This window comes from Periplaneta americana, chromosome 9 (genome assembly GCF_040183065.1).
Source record: "Periplaneta americana isolate PAMFEO1 chromosome 9, P.americana_PAMFEO1_priV1, whole genome shotgun sequence".
Taxonomy (NCBI): domain Eukaryota; kingdom Metazoa; phylum Arthropoda; class Insecta; order Blattodea; family Blattidae; genus Periplaneta; species Periplaneta americana.
Genome location: NC_091125.1, coordinates 123,244,121 through 123,260,586, shown reverse-complemented (window position 1 = coordinate 123,260,586; position 16,466 = coordinate 123,244,121). Strand labels below are relative to the sequence as shown.

The 16,466-nt window shown below is 38.9% G+C and overlaps 1 protein-coding gene across 1 annotated transcript in view; it reads right to left on the bottom strand.

Moving 5' to 3' along the window:
• The window catches only part of rdgC (retinal degeneration C), a 484,209-nt gene that overhangs the window by 137,356 nt on the left and 330,387 nt on the right, over window positions 1-16,466 (bottom strand). Inside the window, exon 12 of the mRNA XM_069835771.1 lies at window positions 1,438-1,623. Coding sequence (XP_069691872.1) covers window positions 1,438-1,623 — 186 coding nt within the window. The remainder of the gene's footprint in view (window positions 1-1,437; window positions 1,624-16,466) is intronic.

Below are 16,466 nucleotides of genomic sequence, written 5' to 3'. Positions count from 1 at the left end.
ATTGAATCATAATCTCGCACAGGTACTGTCGCCCATTTGCCTATGTCGCATCCCGATTTTCCCTACCCACTTCTGCCCATCCCTTTGTGGCTAGGCTGTCTTAGCTCTTTTCTGGAAACATTAATTTCTGTTAGGAATTGGACGTCTACGTAATATTATACAACTGTTTAAAATAACTTAAATAAAAGGACCTCGTTAAGTAATTAACTGCCACGTGATTTCCCCCCTTTCTACGACCATGCGACAAAACCAATTGGACGGACAGTAAATAGCATGTCTGAATAATTTTATCTTTTCGGATCGGGCAGAAGTGAAGATTTAATTTACAGTACGTAAGGTACTCTTTTATAAAGTAGGTACACAATTATTTCAACATGAGTTACTAGTACGAAAGACGAAACTGATAATTGGAATTAGGTATAATAGTCTATGTGCGATAATATGCAAAAAAGAACTGAAACCTGTATAGAAATGAACGGCCATCATTTTCAAATATGTGTTTAAATATCCATATTTTGATTATTATTCAATTTAACTTCATTCTCTATATTGTACGCTAATGTGCTGTAGACAGTATAATATGCACTGCATAATGAATACGTCCGAACGGACAGCTCAGTTCGAGAGTAAAACACCTAGGCCTATTGTTAATACTTTACTGTATTTTGATTAAAGAAAAACGTAATGAAAATTATCAAACTCAAAATCGCGATATTTCCTACTTTACGTAAATGAATGAACTACTTTTCACCCCTCCTGTACCTAGTAAAATGATTTGTTTGTATCTTACGCCAGTATCATCGAACTCCAATCGTGGAAGGGGGGTAACAAACGGTGTTTCCGGTTCACAAACTTTAAGCCAAAGGTTAATATTAGAAATGTTATTAAAAATAAAATGATGTCCCTGTATAAGTATAAGACAGTTAAACGTCTGTATATAGAGTTTTTATTAGTAAGACCGTTAATAAATATCGTCGTAAATAGGCATAAATGTTCTGAAGCGTCTTTCACCAATGCATTTGCCAAAAACGCATATTCATTCAACACAAAGCTTGCCGATAGGGAACTAAATTACCGCAGCCTATTTACTACACTCTCAACATCTTATATGACAGTAAAAGCATTTTCTCCTTTGTCTGAGGAATTTGTAGATCCCTGAACAAATGATTTATGCAACAGCCGTATTGTACATCTAGATTAGCAGCCTTAGTGACTAGTTTAATAACCTCGTTATCTTCGTATGGACCATAAAGCATTGCGGCGCATTAATTGCTCAAAGAGGAGTCCTGCAGTGCGTGGGCCGTAGTACAGAGTATCAGCATTGCGGTCCTTATCAGCCGCTGACGTTATTTGCTCATGTGAACGGACTTCAAAGTTCACAGTAATTAGCGTATTGTGTTCGTGTGTCATATTGATAAAAGATCAACACTGCGGTACCTTGCTGCCGTGGGTGAGCTCGTAACCACCGGGCTTGCATTCGTGGGACCTGATGAGGTACAGCAGCTTGTACTTCTGCAGGAACTTCTCCGTGACGTCGGGCCCGAAATAAGTGCCCGCACCACGCAGGGAGTTCGGTATGCATCCGTCGCCGGGCTGAGGGTCGCTCCACAGAATGTCAAACACCTGAAAATAAATACGAAATATTTTTTTTGTACGTGCTTACATGTAACTTACAAAATATCTTTCAAGGAATCCGGAGGTTCATTGCCGCCCTCACATAAGTCCGCCATCGGTACCTATCCTGAGCAAGATTAATCCATTCCATAGCATCATATCTCACCTCCCTCAAATCCATTTCAATATTATTCTCCCATCTACGTCTCGGCCTTCCCAAAGGCTTTTTTTCCCTCAAGTCTGCCAACTAACACTCTATACGCATTTCTGGATTCACCCATACGTGCTGCACGCCCTGTCCACCTCAATTATCTTGATATAGTGTTTCTAATTATATTAGGTGAAGAATACAATGTGTGCAGTTCTGCGTTGTGTAACTTTCTCCGTTCTCTTGTAATTTCAATCCTCTTAGCCCCAATATTTTCTTAAGCACCTTATTCTTGAACACTACTACTTCTACTACTCTGCTGCTACTACCACTAGTAGGCCTACTCTCCTGCTACTGCTACTACCATTAGTACTCTGCTGCTACTGCTACTACTACTACTCTGCTGCTACTATTACTACTCTGTTGCTACTACCTACTACTACTACTAGGCTAGTACTCTGTTGCTACTACTACTAGTACACTGCTGCTACTGCTACTACTACTAGTACTCTGCTGCTATTACTACTACTACTATTACTCTGTTGCTACTACTACTAGTACACTGCTGCTATTACTACTACTACTCTGTTGCTACTACTACTAGTACACTGCTGCTACTGCTACTACTACTAGTATTCTGCTGCTATTACTACTACTACTACTACTACTCTGTTGCTACTACTACTAGTACTCTCCTGCTACTATTACTACTACTACTACTACTACTACTACTACTACTCTGTTGCTACTACTACTAGTACACTGCTGCTATTACTACTACTACTCTGTTGCTACTACTACTAGTACACTGCTGCTACTGCTACTACTACTAGTATTCTGCTGCTATTACTACTACTACTACTCTGTTGCTACTACTACTAGTACTCTCCTGCTACTATTACTACTACTACTACTACTACTCTGTTGCTACTACTACTAGTACACTGCTGCTATTACTACTACTACTCTGTTGCTACTACTACTAGTACACTGCTGCTACTGCTACTATTACTAGTATTCTGCTGCTATTACTACTACTACTCTGTTGCTACTACTACTACTAGTACTCTGCTGCTATTACTACTACTACTATTACTCTGTTGCTACTACTACTAGTACTCTGCTGCTATTACTACTACTACTATTACTCTGTTGCTACTACTACTAGTACTCTGCTGCTATTACTACTACTACCATCTCTGTTGCTACTACTACTAGTACTCTGCTGCTATTACTACTACTACTACTACTCTGTTGCTACTACTAGTACTCTGCTGCTATTACTACTACTATTACTCTGTTGCTACTACTACTAGTACTCTGCTGCTATTACTACTACTACTAGTACTCTCCTGCTACTATTACTACTACTAGTATTCTGCTGCTATTACTACTACTACTACTCTGTTGCTACTACTACTAGTACTCTCCTGCTACTATTACTACTACTACTACTCTGTTGCTACTACTACTAGTACACCGCTGCTACTGCTAATAGTACTCTGCTACTACTGCTACTTTGTTACTACTACTACTACTAGTACACTGCTGCTGCTACTACTACTACTACTACTACTACTACTACTCTGCTACTACTACTACTACTACTACTAGTACTCTGCTGCTACTGCTACTACTACTGCAACTCTGCTGCTGCTAATACTACTAGTACTATGCTGTTACTACTATTACTACTACTACTCTGCTGCTACTACTACTACTCTGCTGCTATTACTACTACTACTACTACTACTAGTACTCTGCTACTGCTGTTACTACTAGTAGTACACTGCTACTATACTACTACTACTACTGCAACTCTGCTGCTGCTGCTGCTACTACTACTACTACTACTACTACTACTACTACTACTACTACTACTCTGCTACTGCTGTTACTACTAGTAGTACGCTGCTGCTACTATACTACTACTACTACTACTACTACTACTACTACTACTACTACTATTCTGCTGCAACTGCCACTAACTTTCATGGTGATAAATTTACTTCACGTGTCCGCAATTTTATTTTCCGTATTTGAAAAGAAAGGAATAGGAATATGGAGTTCATAGCCATTAGAAGGACGCCGCTTTGTGCTGAGCTCTGAAGGATATCACCTAATAAATTACTGTAAGCATGGTTAAAAGAAGTACTTACTCGTAAACGTAATTAGTAGCCCTTTAAAAGTTGATGCCCTTAGTGAATAAGTGATTACCACACCTACCATTAGGCTCATATCCGAGGATTCCAGGCTCAAAAATCATCTAAAATAATGTAATTTTAAGGACATTAAATTTGTTAATACGGCTTTCTTTAGAACGTAAGTAAAGCTGGTGGTGTCTCTCGTATAGGCCTAGTATGTAAAACAAATGAGGAATTTTAGGTAAACTTTCTGACCATTGCTCATCCTTGTTGAAATTGAAATCTGCTATTAATAAGCCTAACATTCTATCCTAGCGAAAAGGTGATGAATTTCATCTAACAGGACACCTTCCTCGGAAATGGAATTCTAACATCCGTATACTGGAGGAAGCAGAGGTGGCTCTTAGTTATATCCGGAGACCTTAGATGATTTATGGACATATGTCTATTTGAGCCCAGACGCAATTCATTCAGTTAGTTGACATTTCATTGTCAACGACAAAGAAAACCAAGATTTGACTGGGAACAGGCTCTGTAAAATATTTAGTTTGTAAAGCGGCTGAGAACAGGCATTCTGCAAGATTTTTCTTTTTTCCGCCTTCTTTCTTCGTTATTTATTATTCTTTTGATTACCTGTTCTAGTTTCCCATCATTCCCTTGTCACACCCTTTGTATTTACTTTCTCTTTTTTTTTTTACTTCAGTGGTGCATATTGAAGCCTGTAGGGCAGTCATGTCAAAAGATGCCAATAGGATCAAGCGCGCGCTTTAAAGCTCAGGAGAGACTTAGCGCTTTACAGCGGAAAGGAGAGAGACGAGAGAAATAGTATATGCCGCTTGGTCGAGCTATATACAGGGATGACCAGGACAGATTCAATGGATAAAGGGAAGAGAACTTATTAAAACTGTATCCATATTAATTTTTAGATTTGTCTGAGAAGTATAAGTACATTATAAGAATGTAAGTTTTAATTTTAATGCTCATTTTTCACAAGTTTGCTCTTTTATTCAATTTCTCAATTTTTTTTTTTTTACAGAAAAGTGAAATTTTCCGATATATTTATTTAGTAGCTTTACAGGTACTAAAACAATGTTTTTGTAAATCTAATATATCGTAAATACGTATTACTGAATATAGTGTATTGAAAATTTTTAAAATATTCGCATGGAAAATGTTTGTAAGGAAATGAATTAACAAAGCAACTACTGTTACACCATAAACAAAAGATAGGTGCCCATGTGTTTGTAAAACGTCAGCTCTATACCTTCAGCAGAATTCGAGAAACTAATTTAATATTCTAATGACAAGAAGTTACGCATCAACATCAATTTAAAAGCATAATGCGGTAAGAGTTTTGTTATGTAATATTAGTTACAGTTAAAACATATACCTAAGTAACTTTGCTTTGTACTATAATATTGTTTTGTTCAGTTCATTGATTACTTTTATAAGGCTAAAAATACCATCAATATCAATTTCAACTTACCATGACATATTCAATCTCTTTCTTTGGGATGTCACTTTATGAATGATGTTTCATCCATTTAGTACAGTATAGTTGTACTACTATTAAATTTATGTGTATATTCCTTCTTAACTCTTTATTATGTTATTAACGATTAAAACACAACAGCAATATCAAGACTTTGGTTTTAGTACTGTTGTTTACAGATAATATAGATAATATCAAACAGAAAGAGGCCATATAAAAATAACGACATAAAATTTCACGTTCCTTATGAAGTTTGCACACCACTGTTTTCTTAATCCAACAGGCTGCTTATTCATATACATAGTTCTTCCTCCTTCCATACCTAGCGCTTGATGCCCGCGCACGACGTCAAGGTCAGAAAAATGCGCTTGCTTTGACATCACTGCTGTAGGGTATAAAACTATGAATGTGAGTGAGTGAGTGAGTGAGTGAGTGAGTGAGTGAGTGAGTGAGTGAGTGAGTGAGTGAGTGAGTGAGTGAGTGAGTGAGTGAGTGATCGATCGATCTTATTTTATAAAGAATGTTTAACCAGCGAATAGGGATTATAAAGAATGGACACTTCGTGTCGGTACCTTTGATGTAGCCGGACCGATTTCAATGACCTTCAAGCCAGCTAGAGCGTCAGATTCTGCTTTCTCCCTAGAGTTGGCGCTGACATCACACCAGCTAGCAGTCGACACAGCGGAAATATAACACATACAATTAATACATCTAGCTACATTATCTACTCAAATAAAATAAATTGGATCCATAAAATAATAAATCCTTCATTAACTGTAATGTCTAGACTCTAGAGTTCCTTTATAATGAGAGTTCAGACGTTGACCCCAACAACAATTAAAATATGTAATGATTTGATAGCGCTGAAAATGGAAAAACAAAACTCTTACGAGAAGTAAAACCATATAATTATATTATATTATATACAAATATTAAACGAATTCGATACTTAATTATATAATGTATTATATTATTTTATAATATAATTTATGATATATGAAATATAAAATATTATTATTACAACTAGTTTGTCACTGAGAAATAAGGAAAAGCTGTTAACTTGAATTTATTTGAAGCAAAGCGTTACTGTATTATGCAATAAGGTAGGCGATGTTTGGATCCTGTGCCTTAATTCTATTCTCAATTATTATCTTAGCGTATGCTCGATTACACTACCTCTAGCGCTTGAAAGTGGAACTAGCCGCTGGCGCACGGAGAAACAAAACACAGGAAAATTCGCTCAGTGTCCATTCTTTATAATCCCTATTCGCTGGTTTAACCTTGGTACTGATATTTCTGAAATTAGCCTCTAACGTTCGCTTAAATATCAAAGAAAGTACTTTAATAACCGATAAGCCCCTTGTCAAGAAATCGATACATCATTCCCTGATATTTTTCTATATACGGAGTGACTAGTTAATGAATAATGTAGACACCGAAACCTACGCGAGTATCGGTAAAATATATATTTAAAACTGCTAAAAATGGAAAGTAGCCCAGATTTAATCATTGACGTTCGCCGCTCCATTGAAGGTATGTAATTGAGTTTTCTCGTCCTATAGTTACAGCCGTTCTTCCATATTATATGAACACCTACGTACGATAGACGTCGCATCAGAACTTCCGGAGAGGTCGTTAAAGAGGAGCGTTGGGTGTCTTCACAGCTGTGTTCCTTGGAATTTAAATTTGATACACGAAGCGAAGCTCTCAAAGGCCTTTGAATTCCATTGCCTCAGGTAACGACTTCACGGCAAACTTTGCAGACACTCATATATTTCGCATTCGAGACGAATTCTTTACTATTTAGTTTCTTGCTAATTTCTAAGTCATAAAATATTATTGCATTACTTTTGCATTCCATTTATTCTGAATCAGTAATTTTGTTTATGTGGTATATTGTTAAGCGGTCGGCTAGAAAATTAATTTCTCATGCTAGTAATCCGGATTCGAATTTCGATGGGTCCACAATTTCTGATCTTAGGTTGTATGTTTTCTTAGGTAACTCTCGTTTCCCCAACCGGCAGTTTACTATTTCTCCATTAATCGTAACCAGAGTGCATTATAGACCACCTGCCATGGTGTATCAAGAGCAACGCTCTGCGGCGAAAAGTTTACGGGGTTAATCATAAGTAGACTGTGTATGCGGGATGACTTAAGGTAAAGTGAAGTTGTTTCGTATCAGAGTATATGGCACGTGCCGTGTCGTCCGTCTTTTGAGTACCTGGCGAGTACAGCAGCGTACAGAATGAAGGGACCCCGGCCCGTTCATAGTAACATTGCAACGCAATGTGTGCAGTTGTGTTATCCTGCAGGATAGGCGAAGACGATTCAGCTTCGGCAACTTAGGAGACTATATCGTCGTTTACTGCAACGCTAGTAATTCCATCAATGATGACGAGGTGTGTGCTACAGTACGTTATTTTTCTTTTCATTCTAACTGTACGGAGCTACAGTAGCATGTTGACGTCGTCTGTGTTTACGTTTAAAACCTGTTCAGCCAATGGTCTGAATGAAAAAATTGTAACATATAGTAAATGTGCACCTACATTCAACGATAAGTCATCCCGCATCCACTGTCTAGTCATAAATGGTCTTAACATACTCCTATGAGTCCAACGTGAAATCAAACCACAAGAAATACACTTAGCTATTCATTCATTCATTCATTCATTCATTGGTTTTTTGCCCGAGGACAGGTCTTTCACTGTGAACTCAGAATTCTCCAATCCTTCCTACTTTCCGCCTTCCTCCTAATTGCTCATGCAATCCAGTGGACTCTCCTAAGTTCGACAAAACAGAATTGTAAGTTCATTCCAATAAGGGTAGTGGGTGTGGCAGGTGAAATGAATACAAATTCTTATTGGTTACCCATCAACGAATACAGTACTGTACTTACATTTCCTGCCCGCCCGTGACTTGTGTATGCGCTTCTAGTACCACAGTGGGTTTCGACAGTTCCGTCTCACAAACGGCACAATTCTCAAATAGAAAAAGAAGAGTTCATTAATTTAAAATCAGTGATTAAATATGGATGTCCTAATCCATCAAATATTCTGTTTTCCTTTAACAAAAGTATCACTACAAGACACAGAACCAATTCTCATTCAAATGGCAAACCCATTTCTTAGTGCCCATATAGGGGCGTGTCTAATTCTCCTACGTAAGCAGTCAAACTATAGGTAACTATAGGACGTCGAACTTGATTTCTGTCGAACTTAAGAGCTTCCACTGTACTCGTATCTTAATGTTGTCTATTATCTAATATTTTCTTGTGCCTCAACCTATTCTCCTATTCACTATTCCTGCCAATGTATCCTTCAAAGGCAATATCTTATTACCCAGTGACCTTGCCAGTTTCTTTTTCTCCTCCTGATGAGTGTCAGCATTACTTGGCTATTGTAACTTCATAAATAAATCGGATTAGCAGTATTCAATTGCTCCTAGGAGAAATATTTGCAACATTTTTCTTTAATGAAAATGATTTAAAATTATTTTAACATCCTTTGGTTAACTTTGTCAAATTTGAAAATGAAATGAAACTTTGCGAGCAAGCTCTTGGAAGCAATTTGGGCACTTCACGGAAAAATCATGAGGATTTCAGAAAAAGATCATTTCTAGATTAGTTTAAAAAGAAATGGCAAGTTATTGGAATTCAGAAATATAAAGTACGATATTTCCAAAGAGAAACAGTTCTGTATCCAAGAAAACTATTCTTTCATCATCGCAATGGACAGCAGCTGTAAAATTAAACACTAATTATTCTAACCAGGTGTGAGCAATGAGTCCATCCATTCCCACAGATATGTCAAAGAGGTTGAAACCTGAAACCTCTTCACGTCCACCGCTGTGAAGTAATAATCAGCATGTCTGACCGTGAAACGAGTTACCCCAATCCTGGACCATTCTCCTCAACTAAAGATAGCTGGAATAACCGGAATTACCAGTGCTTCAGTTCACAGTTTTCAGTTCGGTGACTCGTTCGTGGTTTGTACTTTTGTACGTGACCTTGATCCGCCAGTTCAAAATCCACAGATAATAGTGTCACTCCCATTAAGAGGGATTAATAGAATAGAAACCCCTTCACATGTTCTCGGCACTTTCCTCACAATGCCTTACTGATTACTTCCAGACACCATTCTGCTAAACATCAAATAAGAAAACAGCTATTCTCTCTACTGGAGGATGTATTGGAAGGAATGGTGAACGGGAGAAGAGTTTGGGGTAGAAGAAGATATCAGATGATAGTCGACATTAAGATATAAGGATCATATGCAGAGACAAAGAGGAAGGCTGAAAATAGGAAAGACTGGAGAAAGCTTGGTTTACAGTGAAAGACCTGCTCTTGGGAAGAACACTATGATTGAATGAACGAATGAATAGAATAAAGACAACTTTTAGAGTAGAAATCATTTGACTATTATGAAGAACTTATAATTCATTATGATGATTACCTTCTGATAAATCTACTGTTAAATCAGTGTATTTAGTGTAGATTTTCAGTGAAATGATTTATCTTAAATATTTATATTAAGTAATTGAGTTCCCTAAAAGCAACTCTTCTCTCCAAATTGACGCTGCGATGAGGTTTGAAAATAGTGATGCTGAGTCATCGTAAGTTTCTTTAGAAAAACAAGTATAATAAATGCGAAGAGTATTATAACTCAAAATTTTCTCGCATACGATCCATATATCTTAATATTGTTTATCAACTGAAGTCCTCTTCTGACCCGAAATTTTCTTCCGTTCACAATTCCTTCCAGTTCATTCTTCAGAGACAGTTTCTTCTTAGCCAGAGACCTAGCCAATTTCTTTTTCTCTTCCTGATCAGTTTCAGCATTATTCTTTCTTCGCCCACTATTCCTCGCGCAGCTTCATTTCTTATTCTGTCTCAATTGTCCTCCATATCCACATTTAAAATGCTTCTAGCCGTTTCTCTTTACTTCTTCGTAATGTCCACATTTCTGCTTCAAACAATGCCACCGTCCACACAAAGCAATTCACTAGTCTCTTCCTTGGTTCTTTTTCCAAGGGTCCGTAGATGATGCTCCTTTCTTTATTGAAAGCTTCATTTTACATTACTATCCTCCTTTTGACTTCCTGACAGTAGCTCATGTTATTATTTATAGTAAGTATTTGATTGTACATCTTGATTACACAACTTTTAACACTGTATCACTTCGGAATATGTATGATAAGTCTTTCTTGTGTTAAATATTATTAACGTATCTTGTTAACATGTTTCGACCTATTTTCGGTCATCATCGGAACTGGTCGTTGTTGGTTTTGGCGCCTCTTGTTTCCTGTGTGGGTGTGTTCGAAGCGTAGAGTCAAAGAGTGTATGTTCTGGTCGTTGCTGGTCTTGGCGCCTCTTGTGGGTGTGTTCGAAGTGTAGAGTCAATTTCAGAACACATACACTCTTTGACTCTACACTTCGAACACACCCACACAGGAAACAAGAGGCGCCAAGACCAACAACGACCAGTTCCGAAGATGACCGAAAATAGGTCGAAACATGTTAACAAGGTACGTTAATAATATTTAACACAAGAAAGTTCTTATCATATATATTCCTAAGTATTTGAATCTTTCTACTTGTTCCAGGGCCTTTATTTTATTTCTGATACTATGATCTTCGTCTTGTTTGCGGACATAGTTTACGTCTGGAATCTTTTACCCGGAAAGACTCATCTTACCATGTTTGCAGAGTTTTTTCCTGGGAAAGATAAGTACAGTAGCTTTCTGTTGCTTTCCGTACACCATTGTTTCTTCGAAGTTTGAAAGATCCCAGAGGGCCCAGCGTGGAGGTCAGGAGAGTGGACTTCACTAATTAGGCCCTCCGGATTTCACCGAAATTCACCGCAAGGGTTATATATCAGTTCTATGAGGGTTTTTGACCCAATCAGAGACCGGAAAATCTCAATTACCTATCGTTTTTGTCTCTTGATAACGTTGTTAAATAAATGCTACTATGTCATATTTCTCAGTAATCGTATGATTTAATACTTAAATTAGCTATTTATGCTTTTATCTGTTGTTTAGAGATCGTTAGTCAAAAATTTTAGTTTGAAGTATATCTTCACACGGAAATTCTAGTCGAAGCAAGTAAAGCGATAGGGTTGGAAGTAAATCCCGAAAAGACTAAGTATATGATTATGCCTCGTGACCAGAATATTGTACGAAATGGAACTATAAAAATTGGAGATTTATCCTTCGAAGAGGTGGAAAAATTCAAATATCTTGGAGCAACAGTAACAAATATAAATAACACTCAGGAGGAAATTAAACGCAGAATAAATATGGGAAATGCCTGTTATTATTCGTTTGAGAAGCTTTTGTCATCTAGTCTGCTGTCAAAAAATCTGAAAGTTAGAATTTATAAAACAGTTATATTACCGGTTGTTCTGTATGGTTGTGAAACTTGGACTCTCACTTTGAGAGAGGAACAGAGATTGAGGGTTTTTTGAGAATAAGGTTCTTACGAAAAAATTTGGGGCTAAGAGGGATGAAGTTACAGGAGAATGGAGAAAGTTACACAACGCAGAGCTGCACGCATTGTTTACTTCACCTGACATAATTAGGAACATAAAATCCAGACGTTTGAGATGGGCAGGACATGTAGCACGTATGAGCGAATCCAGAAATGCATATAGAGTGTTAGTTGGTAGGCCAGAGGGAAAAAGACCTTTGGGGAGGCCGAGAAGTAGATGGGAAGATAATATTAAAATGGATTTGAGGGAGGTAGGATATGATGGTAGAGACTGGATTAATCTTGCTTAGGATAGGGACCAATGACGGGCTTATGTGAGGGCGGCAATGAACCTACGGGTTCCTTAAAAGCCAGTAAGTAAGTAAGTAAGTAGTAAGTATATCTTCACACATTACGAAAGTCAACAGTGCCCTTAACAAAAAGAGACCTGCACTGTAATTACCTAGGCCTATACGAATATGTATCTATTGCAAAAGCAATAGGCTATACTAAGTAATTAGCAAAAAGTCTTTAAGGAAATAAGTTACTCTGGTATGTTTTTAATCTTAGAAATACTGAATTAAATCTCGCAGTCTTCTCTGTGTTTAAAGAAAGTGAAGAAATTTAACTAGGGAATTGAATATCATACCGCAGAGTTTCCGCATTTTTGTCTCAATATTCACAAAACAAGGCTCCGCGTCTGGCAGTGAAGTTTAATATAATACTCGGCAGGGCGCCTTTATGGGTCGTCAGTTGAATTTTATATTTTGAACTCTCTATATATTTACGAGTACCCAAGTTTCATTTGTAGCAGTTTATAGGCTCAAAACAAGAAAGCTTCTGAGTGAAATAATCTACACGGCAATCTGAAAGTTGGTCAGTATGAGGTACAACTTGGAAAAGTAACTTGGAAAAATAATCATTTTAACCTCAATGTTAAATACGAATGCTTATACGCAAAGGGAAGAGTTTTTGTTATTAGCGATAAATTAGAAAGTTGTATATTCAACAAACGTGTTGTTAAATTTAGACATCGTTTTGAAGAGGTTTAAGACTTTTTTTTTTCGCAAATTTTTTAAAACACAGCCTGTTTTCGAGAAAATTTTGTTTTCTAGCAAAAAGTGTGGAATCGCTGTATTATTTTTCATTTCTGATACAAAAACGTGTACATTTGTTTCAAGTTGCAAAAATTAGCACCATCTTACAAAATATAGATCTAAAACTTGAATTAGACATTCACAACTTCATGCAATAAAATCAGAAGTAGTAATAACTAATAACTGAATTTTAGAAGTCTGATGGGAGAACAAAGCTGTAGGTCGGTATTTCAGTTGTTGCGACAACAACCAAACAGATAAAGTTGTTAGCAGATTTCTGTGCCGCTCAAGAGTTGACTTTAATAGGAACAGATATTATTCTCTTGAATTTCCCTGCCTTCACTTTCTTTTGTAAAATGAGCTTATGAGAGGGTGCTGCCTCCAGGCTTGGGACAAATGGTACTATTGCTAATTACGAAGTTTTGCCAGTGAGATTCTTGACCTGCGATTCTCAGAAGAAAATTGTATTATTAATCAGAGTTGAGTTAGGTAGTGTCCGACGATCAAAGTTAGGTAATGGTCGACGATCTGAGTTAGGTAATGGCCGACAATCTGAGTTAGGCAGTGGTCGACGATCTGAGTTACGTAGTGGCGTAAGATCTGAGTTACGCAGTGAAGATGTGAGTTAGGCTGTAGCCGACGATCTGAGTTAGGCAGTGGTTGACAATCTGAGTTAGGCAGTGGTCGATGATCTGAGTTAGGCAGTGGTCGATGATCTGAGTTAGGCAGTGGTCGATGGTCTGAGTTAGGCAGTGGTCGATGGTCTGAGTTAGGCAGTGGTCGATGATCTGAGTTAGGCAGTGGTCGATGGTCTGAGTTAGGCAGTGGTCGATGATCTGAGTTAGGCAGTGGTCGATGGTCTGAGTTAGGCAGTGGTCGATGGTCTGAGTTAGGCAGTGGTCGATGATCTGAGTTAGGCAGTGGTCGATGATCTGAGTTAGGCATTGGTCGATGATCTGAGTTAGGCAGTGGTCGATGATCTTAGTTAGGCAGTGGTCGATGATCTGAGTTAGACAGTGGTCGATGATCTGAGTTAGGCAGTGGTCGATGATCTGAGTTAGGCAGTGGTCGATGGTCTGAGTTAGGCAGTGGTCGATGATCTGAGTTAGGCAGTGGTCGATGATCTGAGTTAGGCATTGGTCGATGATCTGAGTTAGGCAGTGGTCGATGATCTGAGTTAGGCAGTGGTCGATGATCTGAGTTAGGCAGTGGTCGATGATCTGAGTTAGGCAGTGGTCGATGGTCTGAGTTAGGCAGTGGTCGATGGTCTGAGTTAGGCAGTGGTCGATGGTCTGAGTTAGGCAGTGGTCGATGGTCTGAGTTAGGCAGTGGTCGATGATCTGAGTTAGGCAGTGGTCGATGGTCTGAGTTAGGCAGTGGTCGATGGTCTGAGTTAGGCATTGGTCGATGGTCTGAGTTAGGCAGTGGTCGATGATCTGAGTTAGGCAGTGGTCGATGGTCTGAGTTAGGAAGTGGTCGATGGTCTGAGTTAGGCAGTGGTCGATGATCTGAGTTAGGCAGTGGTCGATGGTCTGAGTTAGGCAGTGGTCGATGGTCTGAGTTAGGCATTGGTCGATGGTCTGAGTTAGGCAGTGGTCGATGACCTGAGTTAGGCAGTGGTCGATGGTCTGAGTTAGGCAGTGGTCGATGGTCTGAGTTAGGCAGTGGTCGATGGTCTAAGTTAGGCAGTGGTCGATGGTCTGAGTTAGGCAGTGGTCGATGGTCTGAGTTAGGCAGTGGTCGATGGTCTGAGTTAGGCAGTGGTCGATGGTCTGAGTTAGGCAGTGGTCGATGGTCTGAGTTAGGCAGTGGTCGATGGTCTGAGTTAGGCAGTGGTCGATGGTCTGAGTTAGGCAGTGGTCGATGATCTGAGTTAGGCAGTGGCAGACGACCTGAGTTAGGTAGTGACGTAATATCTGAGTTAGGCAGTGGCAGAAGATGTGAGTTAAATAGTGCCCGACCATCTGAGTTAGGCAGTGGCCGACGATCTGAGTTAGATAGTGGTCGATGATCTGAGTTATGTACTAGCCAATGATATGAGTTATGTAGTGGCCGGTGATCTGAGCTAGGCAGTGACCGACGATGTGAGTTAGCAGTGACATAAGCCTGAGTTAGGCAGTGGCGGAAGATGTGAGTTAGGTAGTGCCCGACGATCCGAGTTAGGTAATGGCCGACGATCTGAGTTAGGTATTGGCCGACCATCTGGGTTAGGTATTGGCCGACGATCTGAGTTAGGTATTGGCCGACCATCTAAGTTAGGTATTGGCTGACGATCTGAGTTAGGTATTGGCCGACGTTCTGAGTTAGGTATTGGCCGACGATCTGAGTTAGGTATTGGCCGACCATCTGAGTTAGTGACCGACGATCTGAATTATGTAGTGGCTCTCGATCTGAGTTGGGTAGTGGCCGACGATCTAAGATATGTAGTGGACGACGATTTGAGTTAGGTAGTGGCCGACGATCTGTGTTTGGATGTGGCTGATGATCTGAGTTATTTAGTGACCGACGATCTGAGGCAGTGGCCGACGATTTTAGTGAGTCGGTGTCCGACGATCTGAGTCAGGCGACGATCTGAGTTAACTAGTTGTGAATTTGAGGTTGGCTGACGATCTGATTAAGTGACTGATGGTTTTAGAGTGGATGACGATCTGAGTTAGCGATTTATATGTTGAGTTATTGACTCATGGATGGATGGATGCCTAATTGGATGTGGACGGAGAGGTGAACGTATAGAAGAATAATGTTAAAACAGTTATTTCGTTACGTAATCATTGACCATATCCTCCTTCAGCGTTTCATTTTTAACTGGTGACACTGTTGAGAAATTATGGAATACGATACCAATATTAAGAAAAATTTATCTAATTGGAATGGAAAAAGAATCCAAAATGTTACTGTGAAGCTCACCTTCAATTACGTCATCCACCGCCAGTCACACAGAATGTGTTCGGAATCGATTCCCTGTCCATTTGGTGAGAAACAGACAGCGGACAGAATTGCGGTTGTGAATCACGTGGGATGATAGAAAGTAAAAGAACGCATTAACGGGGATGATGGTTGGTAGAGAAGCCTGAAAATGCTGGCAGTGGAGCGCATTTTCTCTATCGCAAATCCCACATTGACTGCTGTGGGATTTGACCCGTAGTCAGAACGGCATTACTCCTCGTTTATTAATCCTGCAGCCTTGATGAAAGCAGCCGGCACATGAACTGCCCATCACAGCTGCCTGCGGATCCCAGTCATATACGATAACCAGACAAGCAGAAACCATGTAGTATTTACCTTCGTTGACGAATATTGTAGACTTTGACACACGTAAGTACTGGGAATTGCGCTGATTATACTTGTCAATGACAGAACTCCAAAAAATATAATTTGCAATAAGTCTGTATTTATTTATTTATTTATTTATTTATTTATTTATTTCTTGATTTATTTATTTGTTTATTTATTTGTTTTTATTTTTTTATTGATTTGTTTATTTATTTATTTAGTTATTTATTTA